The sequence below is a fragment of the Cinclus cinclus genome, chromosome 16, assembly GCF_963662255.1.
Source record: "Cinclus cinclus chromosome 16, bCinCin1.1, whole genome shotgun sequence".
NCBI classification, from domain to species: domain Eukaryota; kingdom Metazoa; phylum Chordata; class Aves; order Passeriformes; family Cinclidae; genus Cinclus; species Cinclus cinclus.
The window spans coordinates 12,142,426-12,163,747 of record NC_085061.1 but is presented as its reverse complement, the minus strand read 5'-3'; the positions used below and the strand labels follow the sequence as shown (position 1 = coordinate 12,163,747).

General features: G+C 66.0%; 3 protein-coding genes across 3 annotated transcripts; 1 reads left to right on the top strand and 2 right to left on the bottom strand.

Moving 5' to 3' along the window:
- Positions 1-1,459: 1,459 nt before the first annotated feature.
- Positions 1,460-9,278, bottom strand: TFAP4 (transcription factor AP-4). The gene is made up of 7 exons (XM_062503576.1): positions 9,176-9,278; positions 5,576-5,741; positions 5,044-5,142; positions 4,392-4,562; positions 4,047-4,184; positions 2,907-3,065; positions 1,460-2,796 (listed from the first exon to the last, which is right to left on the bottom strand). The coding sequence occupies exons 1-7, from the start codon at positions 9,262-9,264 to the stop codon at positions 2,602-2,604; spliced, it is 1,017 nt and encodes a 338-aa protein (XP_062359560.1). The 5' UTR covers positions 9,265-9,278; the 3' UTR covers positions 1,460-2,601.
- A 1,354-nt stretch (positions 9,279-10,632) lies between these two features.
- On the bottom strand, positions 10,633-13,735 carry LOC134050345 (basic proline-rich protein-like). The gene is made up of 6 exons (XM_062503353.1): positions 12,769-13,735; positions 12,374-12,561; positions 12,171-12,221; positions 11,949-12,060; positions 11,675-11,744; positions 10,633-11,026 (listed from the first exon to the last, which is right to left on the bottom strand). Exons 1-6 carry the CDS (start codon positions 13,733-13,735, stop codon positions 10,633-10,635), a joined length of 1,782 nt encoding a protein of 593 aa, XP_062359337.1.
- Positions 13,736-16,918: 3,183 nt separating this feature from the next.
- On the top strand, positions 16,919-20,098 carry GLIS2 (GLIS family zinc finger 2). The gene is made up of 5 exons (XM_062503419.1): positions 16,919-17,293; positions 17,683-17,859; positions 18,360-18,493; positions 19,074-19,192; positions 19,311-20,098. Exons 1-5 carry the CDS (start codon positions 16,919-16,921, stop codon positions 20,096-20,098), a joined length of 1,593 nt encoding a protein of 530 aa, XP_062359403.1.
- The last annotated feature ends 1,224 nt before the right edge of the window (positions 20,099-21,322 follow it).

The window sequence follows — 21,322 nt, the reverse complement described above, 5'->3', positions numbered from 1 at the left end:
GGTGGCTGCCAGGAGCTCCCTGCCGCTCGCTGCCTCTATTTATACGGCGTCGGCGCGGGGCAGGGCAGGCAGGGCAGGCAGCTGCCCGCACAGATGCTGCTGCTGCCGCCGCTCTTCTGCTCCCAGGGGCCCTGGGGATGGGGACAGAGATGGGACACAGCTGCAGCCTGAGAGCTGCAGGGAATGGCTCCCGTCAGGGATGTGAGGGCACCTCCGGGCCTGGGGACCCTGGGCTGGCACTGCAGGGTCACAGTCCCCATCGCAGTGATAGGAGAAATGGGTGCCTCTCTCCCTTTACTGGAATAGATTCCTGCAGGGCTCCTCTGGATACTGTCCCCAGAATCCTGCTGGTGTGGGGTAGCAGTGCTCCTTGGGCTGCCTCAGCTTCTGCATCTCCTTTTGTGATGCAGCAGGGTTTTGTGGAGAGGGAGAGCTGAGCACCACCGCACTGCAGTGTCCTCATCTGTCCCCCCAAGCATTGCATTCTAGGCTGATCTGATGTCCCCTTCAGCCAGCACAGGTCACCAACTCCAGGCAATGCCATGCACCCCAAAGGAAACAGGCCACATTCTTCCCGCCCTGATGGGGATGTCCCCACTCGCACTGCACTGGAAGCATGGCACAGGGCACAATGTCACCAGCACCCGGCACCCTTTGTTGTACATAGCAGCTCCCAGCGCTGTCCCCAAAGCCTGGCCACTGCAGAGTGACCCCTGGGCTCCACCAGTGCAGGAGCCATTCTGGGGGGGCTGTGACCCAGCTTTTTCTCGGGGAAGGGGGCAAACAATAGTTCCCCAAGAGTGGGAGCAGGGGGAGCCCCTGAACCCAAGAGAGAGGGTGGGAAGGGGATAGTGGTGTGGAGCATGGGGGTGGGGAGGAGGGGGTGACAGATTGCAGCAGGCAGGAGTCACCACTTGGCTGAACAGCACAGATGGCCATGGAGTGGAGGGCCACTGGGAGGCACCCACAGCCATGGGGGGATGCTGAGAGGTGGCTCTCCCCCCAAAAACACGGAGAGAGACAAGTGCCCGCACTCCTGGGGAAGGGGGACACCAAGTCTGACTCCAGCCCCAACCTCAGCTATGTGGCCTCATTAAAACCAGCCCAGATGTTCCCCAACCTCCATCTCAGCACTGAGCTGAGCCCTGATGTGCTCATCACATGCCGGCAGCAGTGGCAGGGCTGAGCCTTTAAACATAGCCTGACTGCTCAGCCGGACCCATGCCAGGGCCAGGGCCAGGGCCAGGACCAGGACCAGCATCCTCTGCCTTTGCCTCCTGCCACAATTCCCAGCACAGGCAGCACTCCCTGCCCTCCCCACAAACTCCAAGAGGGTCCAGTGTCCCTCCCTGTCCCCATAAATATTAATCCATCCATCCCCATAATATTAATCCATCCCCATAAATATTCATTCATCCATCCATCCCTGTCTCCATAAATATCAATGCTGGCACAGAGCTTCTAAAAAACCAAGTACAAACTTTATTTTGTTTCTTTACAAAGGCACGAGCCTCTTTTTTTTTCAACTTTCTTAACAAAATAGAATAGCTTCTCAATCAACACAAAGACCTGAAAATTGTAAAAAAAAAATACAAAAAACCCAACAAAACAAAAACAAAACAAAAAATTCCAAAACAAAAATAAAGGGGAAAGGAACCGAGAAACAGCTGCAGCTGGGGGGGAACCTACTGAATACCACCAAGGCTCTACACACAACTGGCCTAAAACCCTACAGCTGGATGGGGGGGCAGCAGGGCGAGGGGGGGACACAAAACAGGGACCCCCCACCCGCCACAACAGACCCAAGCGACACAATCACGAAATAGAAAAGCTCTTCGGAGCTGACGGACCCCACAAACCAGGTTAAGTGCTTAAAGGAGGGATGACAACGGAGTGGTGGGACAGGGATGGGCACGGGGACAGGGAAGGGGTGTAAAAATCAGCACCCAACCTGCCAACCCTGTGCCAAGGAGGTGGATGTTGGAAATGCCAGGGAGGGGTGGTACATGCCAGCCCTCCCACCATGCTCCAATGGCATCATCCCAGGATTATTTTACTCTTCAAGGGGGTTGTCCCTGCCCCATGTGGGGTGCAGAAGCCATGGTGGTACCCCAAAGTCAGGGATCCCTGTCCTGCCTTTGCTGCCATGTCACTTGGCATCTCCCCCCTGCTTAAAAACGAACATTTAATTAAAAGGAAAAAAAAACACAAGAGAAGGAAAAAAACAAAATTAAGATCCCAACCAAAGGCCCTGTCCCAAGGGAACACCATCAGGAACAGCAGGGCTGCTGCCAGCTTGGCAGGATTCCCTGTGGGCAGGTGGGTGGGGGGGAGATAAACCAGGGTGAGGGGCTGTGACCCCCATCCCAAATGCCCCCCACCATGCCCCGAGCCCCACTGTGGCCACCCCCAAACCCCGCCCCCCTGGGAGCTGAAGGGTGACCTTTGCCTGCCTCTAACGCTCTGCTTTACAGTATTGGAAAAAGGTCATAAAAGAGACCCAAATCGCGTTGTATTTTTTAAAAATTTCAGCATATTCTCTGACGTTACCCACCACCCCCCCAGCCCTGGCTTCCCTCCCCAGCTGCTGGGCAGGGGGTGTCAGGGCAGCTCCCCATCCCCCGAGGGCTCTTCTTTGCTCTGGTCCATGGAGTCACTGTCGTTGCCCTCGGTGTCAGAGGCAGTGTCGGAGGTGGAGGGCTCGGGGCAGGCACGCGCTGGCGTTACGATGACGGCGCGTCTCTGCTCCTCTTCCTGCAGCTGCTTCTCCTGCGTCCCCTCGATGTGCTGGATCGCCTGCCCAGGGCACACACCGGCTTTCAGGACATCCCCTCTGACCCACACCGGGGGTTAGGGACCCTCCTTGAGCCCCCCACTGCCAAACCCCGCGCCGCTCCCCAGCTTACCTGAACGATGGTGTCCAGGTTCTGCCGGGACGTGGAGACCGTGTTGATGACCGAGGATGGGCCCATGGTGACCACGGTGACATGATGGGAGGGAGGCGGCGCTGGAACGATCACGGTGGGGTGGTGGGTGGGCGCTGGGGGAGCATGTGATGGCAGGAGCTGGGGACAGAAGGGAAACCCCTGGTGAGCAGGGACTGAGGTGGGGAGAACATCGCGTTCGTTCACCGAGCCCAAGCTCCGTAAAAGCTGAAGCATCACTCGGCTGCTCCAGTTCTCCATCCCAGTGGATGCCAGCTGAAAGCTGCTGCCACCTCAGCTTTGCAGAGTGGAACATGAAGGATTCCCCGTATCCCAAAGGGCAGTGATTTGGGCTTTGAAGCCAAGAGAAGCAAGTGCCAGCCCCTGCGTGGCCCGTAATTCCCCCCACCCCTCAGAGATCTTTGTTTGAGCAGCCCATGGGAAGATCCGCCCTAGCAGGAGGCTACGGAGAGTTCACCTAAAAATAGGCTGAACTTCCCCGGGAGGTGGCCAGCGGGGACCCTGCAGGGACAGAAGCACAAGGAGCAGGGAAGAAGCTGCTGTTCCTCCCTTTGAAGCTCCTGGAGCGGCGTGGCCCCAGGCTGGGCTCGAGGCAACAGTGCACAGCACAGCACTCACCTCCTCCCTGCACCACTGACAAATCCAGCAGTCTTGAGGGAAAGGCTGAAGGCTCCCATCCCCACCACTTGCTAGCTTGACACTCCCCTTCCCCAGCCTGCTTGGTAGCAGGGAGTGGTTTTGGGACCCCTGAAATTCAGTGGGAGTCACCCAGAGAAAGGTGAAGCCCCTGAGATGAAACTCTCTCTGGCAGCAAGTGACCCTCCTTGTACAAACCCTTCTGTGCCAGGGAAGGGAGCCACTTGGAAGCCACCATGGGCGGTCCAGTCCAGTCCCTCCCTGAGGAGGGACACAGGGTCAAACAAGGTCAAACACAGGGCACCCACAAGCACAGCCAAGTACTGGCGGGGGGCTTTGGGGACCCCTTCCCAAATCACTAAGTGTGAGATCTTTGCTGGGATATCAGTGCCCGCAGGAGGTGCCAAGTCCATCACCAAACCAACCTTGTGTTTCAGTACCTAGGGGTGTCTGGGGTGCACTCACCTGGGTTCGGATCTGCTGCTCACGCTCAAGCTTCTCCTGGTGCAGCAACCTCACCTGTTCCTGCTGCTGCTGGAGCTGCACCTGCTGAGCAATCACCTTCAGCTTCTCGGGGTACATGTGGGCCTCCAGGGAGCGAACCTGCGGACCAGGGAACCCCAGCATCAGTGGGGAGTCCAGCATGACCCCGCTGAACCCCAGCTGTCCCCTCAGTGGGAGCCAGGAAGCCCCGGATGAGCATGGAGAAGCAATGTCCAGAGCAGGCATTCAGTGACCCCACAGCACTGCTGGTGTCCCTGGAGTTCACTGGGGACATGGCAGAGGCTGCAAGAGGGCACCCGGCCTCACCTGCTCCTCCAGCATCATGCGGACCGAGCGCTCCTTGTCCAGCTGCTGCCGGAGCTCAATCATCTCCCGGCGCAGATCCTCGGCCTTCTCATCTTCCCAGATGTCCGGCGAGCCGATCCCCTCATCTTTGTCCTCTGCCCGTCGCCGTTTTGGGGAGGAGCCACTGAATTCCTGCCATGGGAATGTGGTGTCAGGGAAAGGGGGCTAGCACAGATGCTCTCCCTGCCATCCAAACATCTGAGTGATGCCAGTCCCCACCAGGGAAGGAACTCCCTTGGGGACAGATGGGCTCCTGCCTGTGTCCCACATCCTGGTCCTTGTCCCCACAGCCTTGTGCCAACCCAATTATCGCACTGTGACACCCAGGACAGTTCAACCAGGGCCCCCCAGCACCAGGATGCCACCAGGCCATCCCCGATACCCCAAATGGGTGGAAATAATGGAAGATGGGACCCAAACCCTTCTCTGCCTGCCAGGTAAGAGATGCCAGGTTGAATGGGGCTCCCTGCCCTGCCAGGGGAATGGAAACATCTCCACCTTCTGGCTGAGCAGAGTAGAGGGTCCCACCCTGAGCCCAAGGAACTGCAATGACATCCCCACCCTGGCCAGCCAGGATTGTCCCACCCCTCCTGTCCCATTCCTGGGGCACTACCTGGATGAACCGCTTGAGCTGGGTGTTCTGCTGCAGTAGCCGAGTCTTTTCCTGCTCCAGGGAGAAGATGTACTCGGCTGTCTGCTGGAGGATGGCTGCCTGTGGGGGAGCCAGGAGGGGTATGCTGAGGTAGGAGACCCCGGTGTCCCCCCAAGCCTCCTCCTCATGAACTCTGCAACCAGCACTGCTCCTTGCCATCCCTGGTGTCTCCCCCTGGAGTGGGCTTCACCCCAGGTTCCCCCTGGGACTTCCACCAGGGTGAAACCCTCCAATGCACCCACCTCAGGAAGCTGACCAGCTGCCTCCTCACCCCACTCCCCTGCTCACCCAGGAACGTGTCACCCTGCTCCTGGGGCACTGGGGGCTGTCACACACTCCCAGCCCACTCCAGGACACCAGGCTGGGGATGCACACCCACTCCTGCTGAGAAAACTCCCTAGGAGAGAGCTCCATTACTGAATCAACACCCAAATACCCCCAACTCCACTTTCAGCCCCTCCATGGGCAGGACCAGCGTGTGCATCCTGCTCACCTTGCTGAGCTTCTCCCCATCCGTGTGTGGGATGAGGGTTTTCAGGGACTGGAAGCCAGCATTGATGCTCTGCATCCGCCGTCTCTCGTTGCTGTTGGCGATTTCCCTGCGTATCCGCCGCTCCTGGTCCCGCTGGGTCTCCGGAGTCAACGGGATGTTGGCCAAGCTGTGAGAGAGACCCGGGGTCAGGGAGGAGGGGGCTGCACCCCTGCTGCCAGCTCACTGCATCCCCCCTTGCTCTGCAAGGATGGTTCCAAGCCACCAAAGGGTTGAGTAACACGGAGGGAACGATGGCTTCAGTGCTGGGAATCACCGGAGCAGGTGGGCAGGTTTCTCCAGCTTTGGGGGATGCATTGGCCAAACAGTGGCCCTGCTGCAGGCCCCTGGTTCCACTGGGCTCAGACTCACCGCCCAGTGCCAAGCTGGGCCATAGGGAGCCGGGGAGGCCCAGGTGGGCGAGGGAGGCTGCGGGCTGGCCGGTTGCGGCCCCGCGGGGCCAGCCCGCGTGTGTGGCCCTGGGAAGGCGGCTCCTTCCCTCCCGCCCCGCTGATGGCTTCCAGATGACAGCTCCCAACAGAGAAGCCCCCGTCCCACCCCAAGCCGCAGCTCCTGCCTGCTTCCTGCCACTGCCTCCTCGCCCCCCCACGCCCTTGCCCCGCAGAAGGGCCGGGAAATGCCTTCTGGAGCCAGCAACGATGCCGGCATGGAGGGCGAGGGTTCCGGGCGGCCAACAGGTCCAGAGCACCAGACCTGAGCAAAGCTCGCTGCCGTGGGGCCCAGCTTCATCCACACCCCACTTCTTCCCCGAGGGAAGCAGGGCAGAGGTTTTGGATCACACCGCACCTACTCTCCCCAGAGTGCAGGCACCAGCACCCGCTGGCGCCAGGGATGCTGCGAGGCACCAGAGACTAAACACAGGAGCGGGGCTGCCGGCGCGAGGGGAGATAAGACGGGCTCCAGCCACCCGGCCAGGTGCCCAGCGGCTCCAGGACTGGGAGATGGGAACATTCCTCCCAGAGCGCTGCCAAAGCCAGGCTGGGAAGCAAAGCCCAGCATCCTGCCCTCGTTGCCCTCCTGGTGAGGCCATGGAGGAACCACGGAGGTTTGGGAGCACAGGGATCTAACGGATACGTGCAGCACCACCGTGTGCCCAGGCAGGGACCAGAGACTCTCAGGCCACTCATTGTTGCCTGTTGCAGCTGGGGAATGCACCACAGCTCATCCAAGATACGCAGGGATGGGGAAAGACCCAGCTCATCCCAGAGGGATGAGAAAGGATCCTCGCTCAGCCTAAGAAAGGGATGGATTCCAGCTCTGTCCAAGGGCACGGGGAAAGAAGGATCCTGGCTGTGCCCAGCAAGACAGAGAAGAACCACAGCTCATCCCAAGCAGATAGGGAAGGATCCCAGATTACCCTAGAGGGATGGAGAAGCATCCTAATTCATCCTAGAGGTATAGGAAAGGATGCCAGCCCATCCCAAGGGGATGAGGAAGGCTCCTGGGGGGGAAGGAAGACATTTGTCCCCAGCCTCTGGGGCAATATCCCAGCAGAGGCTGACACCGGGTGCCAAGCACCCACTGCACTGGCTCCCTCACATGCAGTCCTGGGGGTGTGGAGCTGGGATGGGTGCCCAGGGGTCTGCCCCTCTCCCTTGGAGCAGCCTCTGCCGTATGGACCAAGAGCTGCTTGCAGTAGGATTGTGGCACAGGGTTCCCATCTGGTGGTGGCTGTCACCCACCTCCCTGCTCCTGCTGAAACCAGCCCCAAAATTGTCCCCTAAACACACCAAACCATGCAGGCCTTGGAGACATCATCCCTCTTGGGGTAGGGAGGTAGTTGGAGTACTGCTCCAGGGTGCTGGACCACCAGACACTTAAAGAGAACGGGCAGCACGGAAGTGGTTTCTTAAATACTGGAAAGGAGGAAGAGCCTGCTTCCTCACCGACAGACCTCCTGCAACCTGTCCCAGCTGCTCTTCCTGGGAAGAAACCTGAGAAGTGACAGCAAAATACAGAAAGGGGAAAACCCCACGGACTCAGGTACCCAGCATAGCCAGGGATGGGGCAGCACAGAAGCAGGGGGAGCAAGTGGCACCCACTGGAGCCCCTGGGGTGTCTCCTGCCTAGTGCTGGTGCCAGTGCTATGAGGTTTGTGTCAGGCATGCAGAATTTGGTCCTTCACATGCTGGGGAGGACGTTTTTCTCACCTAGATGGAAACAAACCCACGTGGGTGTTGGAGCCAGGCACAAGGCCCACGGCAGATGCCCTGCTGTCCGCTCGTGTCCACCACTGATCACAACCTGTTCTGTGGGCTGTGCTGGCACAGCCATGTGGGCAGGGTGTCCACAAGCTCCTTGAGGTCACAGGTAGAGTGTTCCCCAATTTTAGGTCAGGGCATCTCCAAGTTCACAGGCAGGCTATCTCCATCCTTCTATGGAGGGCACTTCTAGGCTTACAGGGTCAGGGTATAGCTGAGTGTGCAAGCAGGCTGCAGCCAAGTGTCCCCAGCACTCCCAGTTCACAGCAGGCTGTACTCCAGCACCCCGAGCTTGCAGGCTGGGTGTCCCCTGAGCTCCTTGAGGACACAAGCAGGACAGCCCCCAGCCCCCTGAGCTCCACGCAGGGAGTCCCAGAGCTCGGGGCACTGAGAAGGCTGCTCCTCGAGCTCTGCCCCGTGCCGGGGTCACCGTGGGGCCACGCAGCCCCAATCTCCGGACGGGACAGCCGCATCCCCGCGTCCATGCAGCCAGCCCCCCACCCACGGGCCCGCAGCGACCAACGCGAGGGACCCCAGAGAAGCCGCTCCCCCGCCCTGGGTCGCTGCCCCACCGTGGGGGGGCTCAGGTGCGGCCATTCCCCGGGATCGCCGGGACGGGACCGCCCCCACCCCCACCGTGGGGCGGGGGCAGCACCCCGAGGGGCCGGGCCCCCAACACGTGCCGTGGGGCCCGGGCTGCCCCACGGCGCCCTGCGGTTCGTGCCGCCCCACGGCGGACCCGGGCCCGCGGGGGCTCGGCACCGCCGGGGGCGGGAGCTCCAGGCCCGGGGAGGCTGGGGGGGGGCGTGGGGGGGGGACGCTCAGGGCCGCCCCGCGTGGCCCCGGGGCCCGAGCCCGCTCCCCCCCCCGCCTCCATCCGTCCGCCGGCCCCCGCCGAGCCCCACGGGCGCAGCCCCCGGCCCCGGCCGCGCCCCCGCCCGCCGGGGCTCCCCGCGTGTCCGCGGGCTTTGTGCCGCCGCTCCCGCACTACATGTCCCGGCAGCCCCGGCCGCGACCCGCCTCCTCCGGGCGGCTGCAGAGTCACGGCCAGGCCCGGCGGTAAACACACACCCCCGCGCCCCCCGGACCCCCGCGCCCCGCGCCCCCCGCCCCGAGCGCGCCCCGCCGCTCCCGCGGGGCCCGGCCGGGGGTGGGGGCGCGGCGCTCCCCGCCCGGGCCACGCGCGGCCGCCGGTCCCATGTGCGCGGCCGGGACCACGTGCGGGCGGTGGGGCCGCGGCGGCCGCGCCGCTGTCCCCCGTTCTCCGCTCCCCCCTTCCCCGCCATCCCCCCCCAGTCCTCCCGAGACCCCCGAGCCCGGGATCTCCCGGCGCCCCCCCTACCTGCAGAGCCCGCCGATGACCTCCTTCTCGGATTTCCTGAAGTGCTGCAGGGCCGGCACCTTGGGGGCCGGCACCATGAAGTACTCCATAACGGGGGCGGGGGGCCCGGTTCAGCCCAGCCCGGCTCGTCCCGGTCCGGTTCAGCCCCTCCCGGCCCGGCTGCGGCCTCTACCCGCGGCCCAAGGCGGGAAACAGCTGGAGCGAGCGCGGCTCCCGCCCGCCGCCGCCGCCGCCGCTCCCCCGCCCGCCCCCGCCCGCCCGGCGCCGCCCCCGCCCCGCACCGGCCCCGCGTAAACAAAGGCGGCGGGAGGGGCCGCGGCGCGGCCGGAGCGGCACCGGGACACGGCGGCGCGGGGGGCAGCTGGAGCGGCCGGGACGGTACCGACCCGTGCTGGCACCGGCCCGTCGCACCGCGTCGTCTCCTGACCTGCCTCCATCCTATTCCACTCCATCCTGTGCTACTCTATCCTCTCCCACTCTATCCTCTCCCACTCTGTCTCATCCTGCCCTGTCCCCAAACCATCCCACCTCCTGAGCTGTCCCCATTCCATTCTATTCCTATCCTGTCCTACCCTGACCTGTCCCCATCCATGTCGCCTCATTCTATCTTGCCCTAGCTCCATCCCATCCTACCCTACCCTATCCGGTTTTATTATACCCCATCCTTACTTGTGTCCATTCCACCCTACATCATTCCATCCTGCCTTAGTTCCGTCCTATCCCACCCTGACCTGTTGTGCTCTATCCTATCCTATCTCAACGTGACCTCTTCCCCACCCCACCTCATCCCAGCCCATCTTGCCGTAGCTCTGTCCTACCCTGCTCTATCCTATCCCATCCTGACCAGTCTTGTCTCTATTCCATCCTATCCTCATCCCATCTTGTCTTAGTCCTATGCCATCCTACCCTGACCTGACCTGTCCCCATCCCATCCTCATCACACCGTATCCTCGCTCTGTCTGAACACATCCAATCCAATTCAACCTAATCCAATCCTCTCCTATGCTATCCCATTCAGCTCCATCTCAGCCCATTCTGACCTGCCTCATCTCCATCCTATCCCATCTCATGGTATCCTGACTGATGGTGTTCCAGTCCCATCTAATCTTATCCCTTCCTGTCCAACCTCATCTGATCCTGTCCCACATCATCTCATCCCATCCCATCCTGTCCTGTTCCCATTCTATTCTGCCTTATCCACATCCTACCTCATCTGCCCTACCCCATCCTACCCTATCCTGACCTGTCTTGTCCCTATTCTATCTTATCCCTTCCTACCCTGTCCCCATCCAATCCTCTCCCAGCCTATTCTAGTCCTGTCCCATCCTTTTTTATTCAATCTGAACCCATTCCTATCCCATTCCTGTTTCTGGGAGGGTCTGGCTTCTGGGGGGCTCAGGGGGCTGCTAGTGGCTGGGGGTGGGTGTGTCACAGCAGCCTTGGGTCTGTCTCAGGGCTCAGGGAGTTGGGGGTGATGGAGATCCCATGGCTGGAAGAGGCATTCTGGGGGCTAACAAGGGGTTCTGGGAGCTGATGAGGAGCTTGGGGACTTGAGATGGGGGGGTGGGGGGGGCTGGGGGCTGGCAGGGGCCTTGAGGGTCTGATGGGGGCTCTGGGTCTGATGGAGTGGCTCTGAAAGCTGGCAGGGGACTTGAGGAACTTCTGGGGAGGGCCTGGGGTCTGGCAGGGCGCTGTGGGGGCTGGCAGGGGCCTGGAACTCTCAGGAGGCTTGGTTTACTCACGTGCCCTGGCAGGGGGGCCTCTGGGTGGGGGTTCACGGTTTTGGGGGTGACAGGTTCATGTGGCTGGCAAGGGGCTTTGGGGAACTTCTGGGGGGCTGGCACATGGGTTCTGGGGGATGAGGGGAGCTTAGGGGGATAATGGGGGAGATGATAGAGGCTTTGGGGGGCTGTGGAGGTGGCAGAAGGGTGTGGGGGCTAGCAGGAGCCATGGGGGGCTGGCAGGGCCACGAGGGGCTCGCAGGGGAGCACAGAGATGGAAGGGGGGCTCCGGGGGACTAGTAGAGGAGCACAGGGCTGGCAGGGGCCATGGGGAGTTGGTAGGGAGGCATGGGGCTGGCAGGAGCCACCGGGGATTGGCAGGAGCCATGCAGTACCTGAGGGACCTACCTGTGGCAGGTGACCTCCCCCCATGCCCCCCCAGCACTGCCTGCGTGGGTCCAGGGCCACCGGAGCAGGAACACCAGGGGTTCCGGGGGGTGGGCTGTCACCCTGGAGGGGCAGGACCCGGCTTTGCGGAGCAGGGTGGGCTCAGCCCTCCCCCAGCCCGGCCCCGCTCGGAGCTGCAGGACAGGTTCTGCCGGGTGTCCCCTGGGCCCCTGCCCGGCCCCCGCAGGGGCCCCACCGCGGGGGCTGCGCGTCCCCCCACGGCACGGGGACCACCGCGTTCCCCCTCGCTTTTATCGAGAGGCTGTTGGGGACACAACGCCTTCTGCCCCTCTCGCAGGAAATCCCTCGGGTAGAGTGGGATTTCGCTCACCCGCGTAGGACAGTGCTGCCCTCCCGTGTCTCCCCTGCTTGTGGCGGGGATGTTGGGGACACAGCGGCCCCTCCCCACAAAAAAAAAAAAAAACAAACTACTGGTAGGATGTGGCTTCAGCCGCCTGTGTGGATCAGAATTGTCCCTCCATTCGTGTCCCCCGTTCTGCTGTGGGGCTGCTGGGGACACAGCAGTTCTGCCTTCCCCGCAAAAACCCCAAACCGCGGATGGGATGTGGTTTCAACTGCCCGCGTGAAACAATCCTGCTCCTCACTCGCGTCCACCTTTTGTGGGGCTGTTGGGGACACGGCAGCTCCCTCTCCACCCCAGAAGTCCGCATGGAACAGTGCTCCCTCCCTTTCGTAGGGAGGACACCGCATCTTCCCCTGCAAAAAAAAAAAAAAAAAAAAAAAAAACCAAAAAACGGGAAAACAACCACGGGTGTTTTGGTGGGGTGTGACTTCAGCCACCCGCCTGGGACAGGGCAGTCCCCCACGCGTGTGTCCTCCCTTTTACATCGGCGCTGCTGGGGACACTGCAGCTTTCCCTGCAGGAAAAAAACAAACAAAAAACGCGTGGGGAAATGTTGTGTCCCCCCTCCTTGCCCCACCCCCCCATTCCGGGAGGGCCGTTGAGGACGCCGCAGCGACATTCCGCCCCCAAAATAAAACCACGGGTGGGGTGTGCCCAGCCACCCGCGTGGGCCCCGGGGGAGGGACCCCCCCGGCGAGGCTGCAGCATCCGGGCCGGCCCCGCCACATCCTGCCGCCGGAAGGAGCCGCGGCCCCGGGACAACCCCCCCGCCGGTGACGTCATGCGGGGGCCCCCGCCAGGCGTGACGCCAGCCCCGCTCTGTGACGTCACGCGACGGGCGGGCGGCGCCGCTCCTGCGGGGAGGGGGATCCCCCCAAGCCCCCATTTCCCCCGTGTGACCCCCACACTTCCCCCCCCCCGAGCAGCCCCGGTACGGGGTGGGGGCTCCGGTGGGTGCCGCCCCCCGCCCCGCCACGTCCCCCGGTGGGGGGGACAGGGACACGCCGGGGGAGGGGGGGGGGGGGGGGGGGGGGTCGGCTCTGCCGCAGCGTCGGGGTGACCTTGTGCGGGGGGGTGGCGGGTCTCCCCCCGGGGCGGGGCTCGGTGCCCCCCGGTGCCCCCCGCGGGGGCGGGGAGGGGCCGCCCCCGCCCCCGCCCAGCGCCGCCCGCAGCCGGGGCCGGGCCGCTCGGTGCGGGGCGGCCATAAATCACGGCGGGCAGAGCCCCCGCCCCGCCGCCGCCCCCGGGACCGGGCAGGGGGGGCCCAGCCCCGCCGCCGCCACCCCCGCCCCCAGCCCCTGCGGATGTGGCGGAGCGGCCCGGCCGCCCCGCACCGGCCCCGGTACCGGCCCCGGGGGGCCCCGCTCCGCCGAGCCCCGCACCCCGCCCCGCTTCCCGCCCGGCGCTGAGCCCCCGCCGCAGGTACGATCGCGCTCCGGGCTCCGCGGAGGGGAGGAGGACGATGAGGAGGATGCTGCCGCCGCCGGGGGGAGGGGGGACCCTCCGAGGAGCCCCTTCCTCCCCACCCTCGGGGGTGTGGGGGTCCCTTGGCACCTGCCGCCCCCCCGCCCAGGGAGCGGGTCGGAGGGGACGTGGCCCCGCCGCACCCCCGAGGGAGATGAGGAGAGGGGGCTTCCCCGCTGCCCGGTGGGTGCCGGGGGGGGTGACCGTCACCCGCCGTCCCCCCGCACCCCGGGCGGGTGTCCTGACCTTGGCCGTGGGGCGGGGGCTGCGGCGGGAACGTGCCGGGTGACACTGCCCGGTTGCGGCCACCTCCGGGGACACACCAGTGTCCCCAAGGTGCGAGACGGGAGACCGGGTGGCACTGGGTTGGGGTGAGTGCAGGGCGTCCCCATCTCGGTCCCACGCCGGCGGTGCCACCGCCCGGCAGCCACCCGTCACCCCGGTTCCCTTCGCGGGGGACTCCCGATCCCCATCATGAGAAATGACAGTCCCCACCACGGGGGGTGACAATCCCACGGCCTCGTGGGGCTGAGGCGTGGGGTGGCCAAGCCCAGGCTGCGCCATTGCGGGGTGTTTTGGGGACTAGGACGGTGTGACCCCCCCTCCCTTGAGGTGCCAGCAGCAGGGACCACAAATTGTCCCCGGTGTCCCTAGGCACTGCTGCAGGCGCTCGTTCCCTGCCCAGCATGGAGAAACCCTGCAGCCAGTGGACACCTCCCCTTCCCCATGCCTTTGTCACCCTGCTGTCACCACCTCCCCCAGCCAGGGTCCCCGTGTGCCCCCGTCCCCACGATGCTGCCGCACCCAGGGTGCTGATCCGCTGGCTGCTGGGGACCACCCTGCTGCTGTCCCCGCCTGCTCCAGCTGTGTCCCCAGGCAAGGGTGGCAGGGGCCCTGGTGCTGGCGGCACTGCTGTGGGGCTGCTCCCGGGGTGGCAGGGGCTGGTGTCTGCCCACTGCCAGGATCCCCACGGCTCCCACAGTGCCCGGGAAGGGGGAATCATGGCACCGGCCTCATCTCGGGGACCTCAGCCATGTCCATTCCTGGGGACACCTTTGGCAGCTGCCGTCAGGCTGGCTGGCTTGGGGTGACGGGTGCTGGAGGGCCACAGTGACAAGATGGAGCTACCAGCAGGATGTGACGCCCCCCCCCAAAAAACCGTCAGGCACCGGTGGGCTATTGTGAGCAGTGCCAGCACCATCTGCAGTGGGACGAGCAGCGATGGCGGGTCCCACGGGCGGCCGTGTCCTGCCAGCAGCCGTGGGGACAATGACCCACATCTTGCCAACCCACCCACCCTCCCCTGGCACGGGGGGCTCCGAGGACTGCCCCCCGTAGCGGCGGTGCCAGCCGGTCGCTGCCAATTGCCACGGCGGCGGAGACCGAGCCCTGCCTGCAGCGCTGGCACCGCTCCCACTCCCCGAGCCCCGGGGTCACCATCCCCTGGCGCTGGCGCTGGCATCCCTCTCCGCCGCCATCCCCGAGCCCACCGTGCCGCGAGAGCCTCTGTCCCGCGGTCCCTCTGTGCTATTCCTGGCGGGTTTGGGGCTGGAGTGGGGATACACGACACCCCGGTGATGCCAGCAGCCTTGAGACCTGGCACCCCGCCGGCTGCACCGGGGTCACCCCGGGTCCCCCAGCCGTGCCGGTGGCCAGGCAGTGTGGGGGGCCCAGGGGACCCCAGCCTGGCTGCTGGAGATGGGGAGGCTCCTCCCCGGGCCCGGGCTCCATCCCAGCGGCCCCCACCCGGACTGGGAAGCCCCTTGGCCCAGCCCCGCGACAGACTGGTTTGAACTGGTGCGGCGGGGGGGAAGCTGGGCTGGGGCTGGGCTGGCAGCGCCTGGCGCGGGCAGGAGAGGCCGTGGGGGGAGAGCAGGCAGGGGCAGGCAGGAGAGGGCAGGGGCCTCGCGCGGGGGCCGCAGGTGCTGGGGCGTCCGGCCAAGCCACCGCAGGGCTTGTCCCCGTCCCCGTCCCCATCCCGGCGGGGCCCCCGCGGCGCCCGGTTTCCCGAGGCCGCGTGGTTTGGCAGCCGCCTGCTCGCCCGCCCGCGGCCGCGCTGGGAGCCCTGGCGTCAGCGGCTGGAGGCCCCTTTCCCACCCATCCCGCCCGAGGATGGCTGCGGTCCCCACCCAGCACCGCCCGCGCCGGTACCCCCCAACCTCCCAACCCTGAGGACGTGAGGACACGACCGTCGTGGTGGCACCGGCAGCGACGCCTTGCCTGGCCCCACTGCGGGACCACCGTCGCTGGGGGGCTGCCAGCATCCTGTCCCGCTCGCTGGGCCGGGGGTCCTGCTGTGATACCCCAGCTGTGGGGTCCTGCCCCTGTGTCTCTCTGTCGCCGAGCTATGCAACCGGGCTGTGGGGCACATGGGGGTTGCTGGAGCACGAGAACCGTGGTGGGGCTCAGAGTGGGGCACCCCCATGGGCACATCCCTCAGTGGGGCGCAGGGCGAGGATCCCCCAGAGGGGAGGGGCCCCACTGTGGGCAGGCCCCATGGCCGGGAAGGCTCGGCGAGTCTCAGGAGATGGGACGCTGAGGTGGGGCAGCCTCCACAGCGATGGGAAGAGGTGGATGCTCAGGCGGGACCCCCCCCCCCCCCCCCCCTCCCCGCACTGGAGAGGAGGGACCCGACTCCGGGGCTGACCCCACGGCCGCGGGAGGCTCAGGGTGATGAGATGCTGTGGGGCAGCTCCTCCCACCCTGGGAGCCCGGGACAGGAACCCCCCGCCCCGGGGCCGGCCCCTCGGTCAGGACAGGGGTGCAGGCGGGGGGTCCCCCGCCCCGCCGCCCGGGCCCCATGCCCCCCGCGGCTCCTCCGCATTCCTCAGCGTCTGAGCCGGGCTGGACCCCCGCCAGCGCGGGGGGCCCCTCCGGCGGGGCAGGGCGGGGGACGGGCCCCCCGGGGAGGGGTGGGGATGGAGGGGCCCCCCCGCTGCCACGTGTGCTGGGTGCGCCGTGCCCCCCGACACGGCCCCTCGGCCGCCCCCACCCTGCCCTGGGCGATGCGGGTGGCCGCGGGGGCACAGCCGGGGGACGGCATCGGCTCTGGCTCGGGCGCTCACTGCTGCACCGAGCTGCCCGTCCTCAGCCGCCCGCCAGATGTGCGGCGGCCGAGCCACGAGGGTGGCATTGTGTTGTGCCGTTCCGTGCCACGCCGTGCGGCCGGCAGCCCCCGCTCGGCCCCGGCAGCAGCGGCGTTGGCCGGCGGGGAAGGGGCCCCGGCGGGGGAGGAAGCTCTGCCGCCTCCGGGGCTGGGGCCAGCGGGCTCGGCCGCCCGGGTCACCGCCGGGCTGGTGGCCGCCACCGCCCTTCTCTGCCGCTGGGAAAGGCCTCGCTGGGGCAGGCCCGCGGGGACTGACGTACGGGCGGATGGATGGATGAACAGATGGGGGGGCAGAATGGGGACACCACAGCTCCAGCGCCGCGGGTGCCCAGGGGATTTGGCAATCCCCGGCAAGGTTTGGTCGTGGGCCAAGGGGCTGTGCTGGCGACACGGAGAGGACACACTGGGGACGCCGAAGGGCCGGGGTGGGGGGGCCCGGTGCCATGCCCTGCCCTTTGCCCGCTGCGGGAGGGGGCCGCGGCAGGGTGGCCGGAAGGGACGGCACTGTCTCCGTGTCCTCCAGCCCGAAGCAGAGCTGGAATTGCCATGGGGCCGGGCTGGGGCGATGCTCTGGGTGACACTGGTGCTCCCTAGCCCTGCAGTGACCCCTGGGTGTCCCTTGCAGAGCCCACCCCAGCACCATGCATTCCCTGGAGGAGCCCCTGGACCTCAAGCTGAGCATCTCCAAGCTGCGAGCTGCCCGCGAGAAGCGGGGCCCCTCCGGCCCTCGGCCCCGTGCTCCCCAGCGCCCGGACACCCCGCCGGCCGGGGATGGCCGAGGGGGCAGCCGGGGGGGTCGCCGGGCCGTGCCAGCCCCGCCGTCCCCCGGGCTCCTGGGACACTCTAGGCTGGTGGAGCCGCGGGATGGACGCTTTCCGGCCGCCGTGCCGGTGGTGGACCTCAGCCTTTCGCCCCGCTCCGGGGGGGAATCTCCAGCTGGCAGTGCCTCGCTGTCTCCTGAGCTCCAGGGCAGCGGGGACCTGCCCGGTCCCCTCACCCCACACGTAAGTATGGCCGTGGCCCCCCCGAGGTGTCCCCAGCGATGGGGACTGTGCCCGGACGGCGCTCCCGACCTCGGCAGCGTGCCCGGTGCTGCCGGTGTACACACAGCCCGGGTTCAATGTCCTGCCTGGCCCCCCTGGTCCCCGACCCAGAGGTATCCCCGGGGTGGCTCCCAGGAAGCCTGTTAGGGATATCTCTGAGAGTCTCTGTGGGGTTTTGGAGTCCCTGAGAGGGATGGCAGATCTAGGGGGTTTCTGGGGATTATCTCAGGGGGGTTCTGGGAGGTTCTGGGGTTCCTGAGGGGCTGGGAGGAATCTCTGGAAGGGCTCGGGGAGGGTCTCTGGGGATCTCCATCCAGCTTGGTCCTCTCCCTCACCGCTTCTCCATCTGGGCTCTGCTCCAGGATTTCCAGTCCCTGCGCTACATCGATGGCCTCCCCAGCTCCTTCCAGTTCTTCCTGCCGCTGGGGGCTGGGGGTGCCCTGCACCTGCCTCCCACCGCCTTCCTGCCCCCCAGCAAGGAGAAGCGGCTCCCCCCTGAGCTGCCCCTGCCCAAACAGCTTGTCTGCCGCTGGTCCAAGGTCAGAAGGGAGGGCTGGGGGCTGGGGGGGATTGTGGTGGGGGTGTGTGGGAGCTTTGAGGGGATGGAGGTGGTGATGAGGGGCTGGGAGACTGCATAGGCATTGCAAGGATGGGGGGCACGCAGGGGAATTTTGGGACTGGGGAGAGGATGTGGGGCTGTAAGGTCATGGCAGAGTACTTTGGGGCTATTGGGCAAGTTTTGGGGCTGGGAGGCCAAGCAGGGACAGTAGGGCTGGAAAGGTGGTGATGGGGAGGTGGGTGCTCTGCAGAGATGCTGGGGGGTGATACACGGCAGGAGGTTATGCAAGAGGCCATTTCCCCAAATGCTGGTGCTGCTGCACACAGGGTGTGGGTGGGAGCTGGGATGGGATGGGATGGGATGGGATGGGATGGGATGGGATGGGATGGGATGGGGGGCAGGTGCTGGCCGTGATGGGGGGACTGTCCCCCCTGGTGCCCACCCTGCTGGGCTCCCTCACCCCCAGCCTCCTGCCCACAGTGCAACCAGTTCTTCGACCTCCTGCAAGACCTGGTGGACCACGTCAATGACTTCCATGTCAAACCCGAGAAGGACGCGGGGTATTGCTGCCACTGGGAGGGCTGTGCCCGCCATGGCAGGGGCTTCAATGCCAGGTGGGCATGGGGGGCTCCAGGGGATCTCTGTGGTCTCTGGGGAGGCTGTTGTGGGCAGGCAGGAGCCCAGCGCTGGGGATGTGCAGGGGAAGCCTCTGCCTGTCCCTCCCTCCCTTTTCTTCCTCTCATGCAGGGTGTGAGGTCCTGGGGGGGGCTGGATGACTGTGCTGGCCTGGATGTCCCTGTTCTCCCAACCCATAGACAAGGCATGGGGACAAGGACTTGCCCTGGAAGTGAGGGCTGACCCGCTCCCTAACATTCCCTCCCTGATGTTTCCACTGGCCAATGTTGATAGGACAAGGGTGAAGAGTTTTAAACTAAAAGAGGAAAGATTTAGATGGGATACTGGGAGGAAATTGTTCCCTGTAAGGATGAGGAGGCCCTGGCACAGGGTGCCCAGAGAAGCTGTGACTGCCCCTGGATCCCTGGCAGTGTCCAAGGCCAGGCTGGACAGGGCTTGGAGCACCCTGGGACAGTGGAAGGTGTCCCGGCCCATGGCAGTGGGTTTGAAGGATACGAGCTTTAAGGTTTTCCCAAGCCAACCCATTCCACGATTCTGTGACTGCCCCATTCCGGGCAGGTACAAGATGTTGATCCACATCCGGACGCACACCAACGAGAAGCCACATCGCTGCCCCACCTGCAACAAGAGCTTCTCCCGCCTGGAGAACCTGAAAATCCACAACCGCTCGCACACAGGTCAGCGCAGCCCCTCACTGCCCTCCCTGGGGGTTGGGGGGGGGAGCAGGCGGCTCGGGGGGACACGGGGGACGCGGCAGGGCTGGTGCCCCCTGGCAGACCTGGTGCTGTCCCACAGGTGAGAAGCCCTACATCTGCCCCTACGAAGGCTGCAACAAGCGTTACTCCAACTCCAGCGACCGCTTCAAGCACACCCGCACCCACTACGTAGAGAAGCCCTACTCCTGCAAGATGCCGGGCTGCCACAAACGCTACACCGACCCCAGCTCCCTCCGCAAGCACATCAAAGCCCACGGCCATTTTGTGTCCCCCGAGCACCCGGAGATGCTCAAGGTGCACCCGCCTCCCAAAACGCCCCTGGGCTCGGCGGAGGTGCCCTACGTTAACGGGGCGCAGCTCGTCATCCCCAACCCCGCTGCCCTCTTCGCTCCGCCGGGGCTGCCGGCGCTGCCCATCCCTTTGGCACCGGCACCGCTCGACCTCAGCGCCCTGGGCTGCGGGGCTGCGGGCGCCCTGCCCGCTCTGCCCGGCCCCGTCCTGCCCCTCAACGGCGGCCCCCTGAACTTGGCCAAGAGCCCGCTGCTGCCCTCGCCCTTCGCGGCGGGGCTGGGGCTGCCCGTCATGTCGCTGCTGGCCGGCGGGGCCAAGGCCGAGGGGGAGAAGGGCGGCGGGGCTGAGGGGCGGACGCCCAAGGCGGGCAAGGGGCTGGAGAGCCGGAAGGAGAGGGGCGAAAGGACGGAGCCGGGGCGGCCGCGGGTGCCCCCCGAGAGCCTGGCACTGCTGCCGGGGGCCGTGCTCGACCTCTCGGCCGGTGTCAGCTCGGGGGGAAGCCCCGAGGCGCTGCCCCCCGGCTGGGTGCTCATCCCTCCCGGCTCCCTGCTGCTCAAACCCGCCGCCGTCAACTGAGGGGTCCGACGATGCCCGGGGTCAGCCGTCGGCCCCGTGGGCAGATCCCGCTCCTGGGGACGGGGGTCATGGCCCCCTCCTCCCCCTGCAGCCCCGGCGGGGCCTCGCTCGTGCTTTTACCCGTCACGAAAGAAGAACGGACTCTTCTGAGAAAAGCAATAATCCTTCGGCGGCCGGAGCCGGCTGCGACCCCGTGCTGAGGGCAGGTGGGGCACAGGGGCGTCCACCTGCCACCTCCCTCCCCCCTCCCCGGCCCTGGGCAGCCGGATGTGCCGCTATTTATTTCTCGACCAGCCCCCCCGCTCCGACAGGGTCCCGCTTGGGCTGTCCTGCTTCCGCTGACTCGGCGTCTCCCTGCCCGACGCCTCGGTGCTGCTGTGCGGGGCTGCAGCCCCCAGGCTCCTGCCGCACGGACAGCGGGGTGACAGCCGGGGGACCACCCTCTCCCGCAGCCCCGAGCTGTGCCCGGCCGTGCCATCCCACCCCGCACGGCCGGCACGGCCGCGGGCAGCGCCGCAGCCACGGCACCCCGTGCCGGGCCCAGCTGGCTGGGCACTCCCCGGCCTGGCGCTCGCCCGCCTCCTCCTCCTCTTCCCTCCCCACGGCCGCCCCCGTCCCGCCGCCTCCCCGGCCCTCCCGTGACAAGGCACACGGCCGCGTGTGCTGCTCGCCGGGGCACAGCCCCTCTCTAGCTACGTTCATACCTAACCACGCACCGCGAGCGCATGCGGGCAGCGCGGGCACGGCCGGCACCGGCTGCCGGACACCCGCTCCTCGGGATGCCGCGGTGGGATGCTCCCGGGTGAGCCCCCGGCCGTGGGGCAGCCTGCCCAGCCTCAGCGCGGGCGCAGCTCGGAGCCTGCCCCCGGGGTCACACACATCCCGCTCGCTCCGAGCTCTGGGGGTTCTCCCCAGTGCCGCCCGTCCGCGCTGAAGGAGCCCCGCGTGTCCCGCAGGGAGCCGGTCTCCCTGCCCTCACCGGCGGCCGCCCGGCGCTGCCCTAGCCCAGCATGGCTGCGGGCCTTCGACCAGGCCGCCCCGGCCGGTGAAACGTCTCCTCGCTCCTCGTCGGTTTGTTGTTGCACATTCCAGGACATCAGTATTTTAACGGTCTCGAAGTGCCTTTCTATCGTAGTTTCTGGGTTGTTTTTATTTTCCTCCTGTTGGGCTCCATCGCTGTTAGCATAGCGTGTAAGGACTGCACAAGTACGAGATAAGCTAACG

Excerpts from the sequence above, each read along its gene's own strand:
- TFAP4 (XM_062503576.1), bottom strand. The coding sequence starts at position 9,264 with ATGGAGTACTTCATGGTGCCGGCCCCCAAGGTGCCGGCCCTGCAGCAC. Across the intron at positions 5,143-5,575 it reads ATGGGGAGAAGCTCAGCAAG|GCAGCCATCCTCCAGCAGAC; the intron begins GTGAGCAGGATG and ends GCTCCCCCACAG. Across the intron at positions 4,185-4,391 it reads GCATGATGCTGGAGGAGCAG|GTTCGCTCCCTGGAGGCCCA; the intron begins GTGAGGCCGGGT and ends CCTGGTCCGCAG.
- LOC134050345 (XM_062503353.1), bottom strand. The coding sequence starts at position 13,735 with ATGGCGCAGCCTGGGCTTGGCCACCCCACGCCTCAGCCCCACGAGGCC. Across the intron at positions 12,222-12,373 it reads GTCCCTCCCCCGGGGCCCAC|GGAAAGCTGCAGTGTCCCCA; the intron begins GCGGGTGGCTGG and ends TTTTTCCTGCAG. Across the intron at positions 11,745-11,948 it reads CCCACAAAAGGTGGACGCGA|GGGCCGCTGTGTCCCCAACA; the intron begins GTGAGGAGCAGG and ends TTTTGTGGGGAG.
- GLIS2 (XM_062503419.1), top strand. The coding sequence starts at position 16,919 with ATGCATTCCCTGGAGGAGCCCCTGGACCTCAAGCTGAGCATCTCCAAG. Across the intron at positions 17,294-17,682 it reads CCCCACACGTAAGTATGGCC|GATTTCCAGTCCCTGCGCTA; the intron begins GTGGCCCCCCCG and ends GCTCTGCTCCAG. Across the intron at positions 19,193-19,310 it reads CCACAACCGCTCGCACACAG|GTGAGAAGCCCTACATCTGC; the intron begins GTCAGCGCAGCC and ends GCTGTCCCACAG.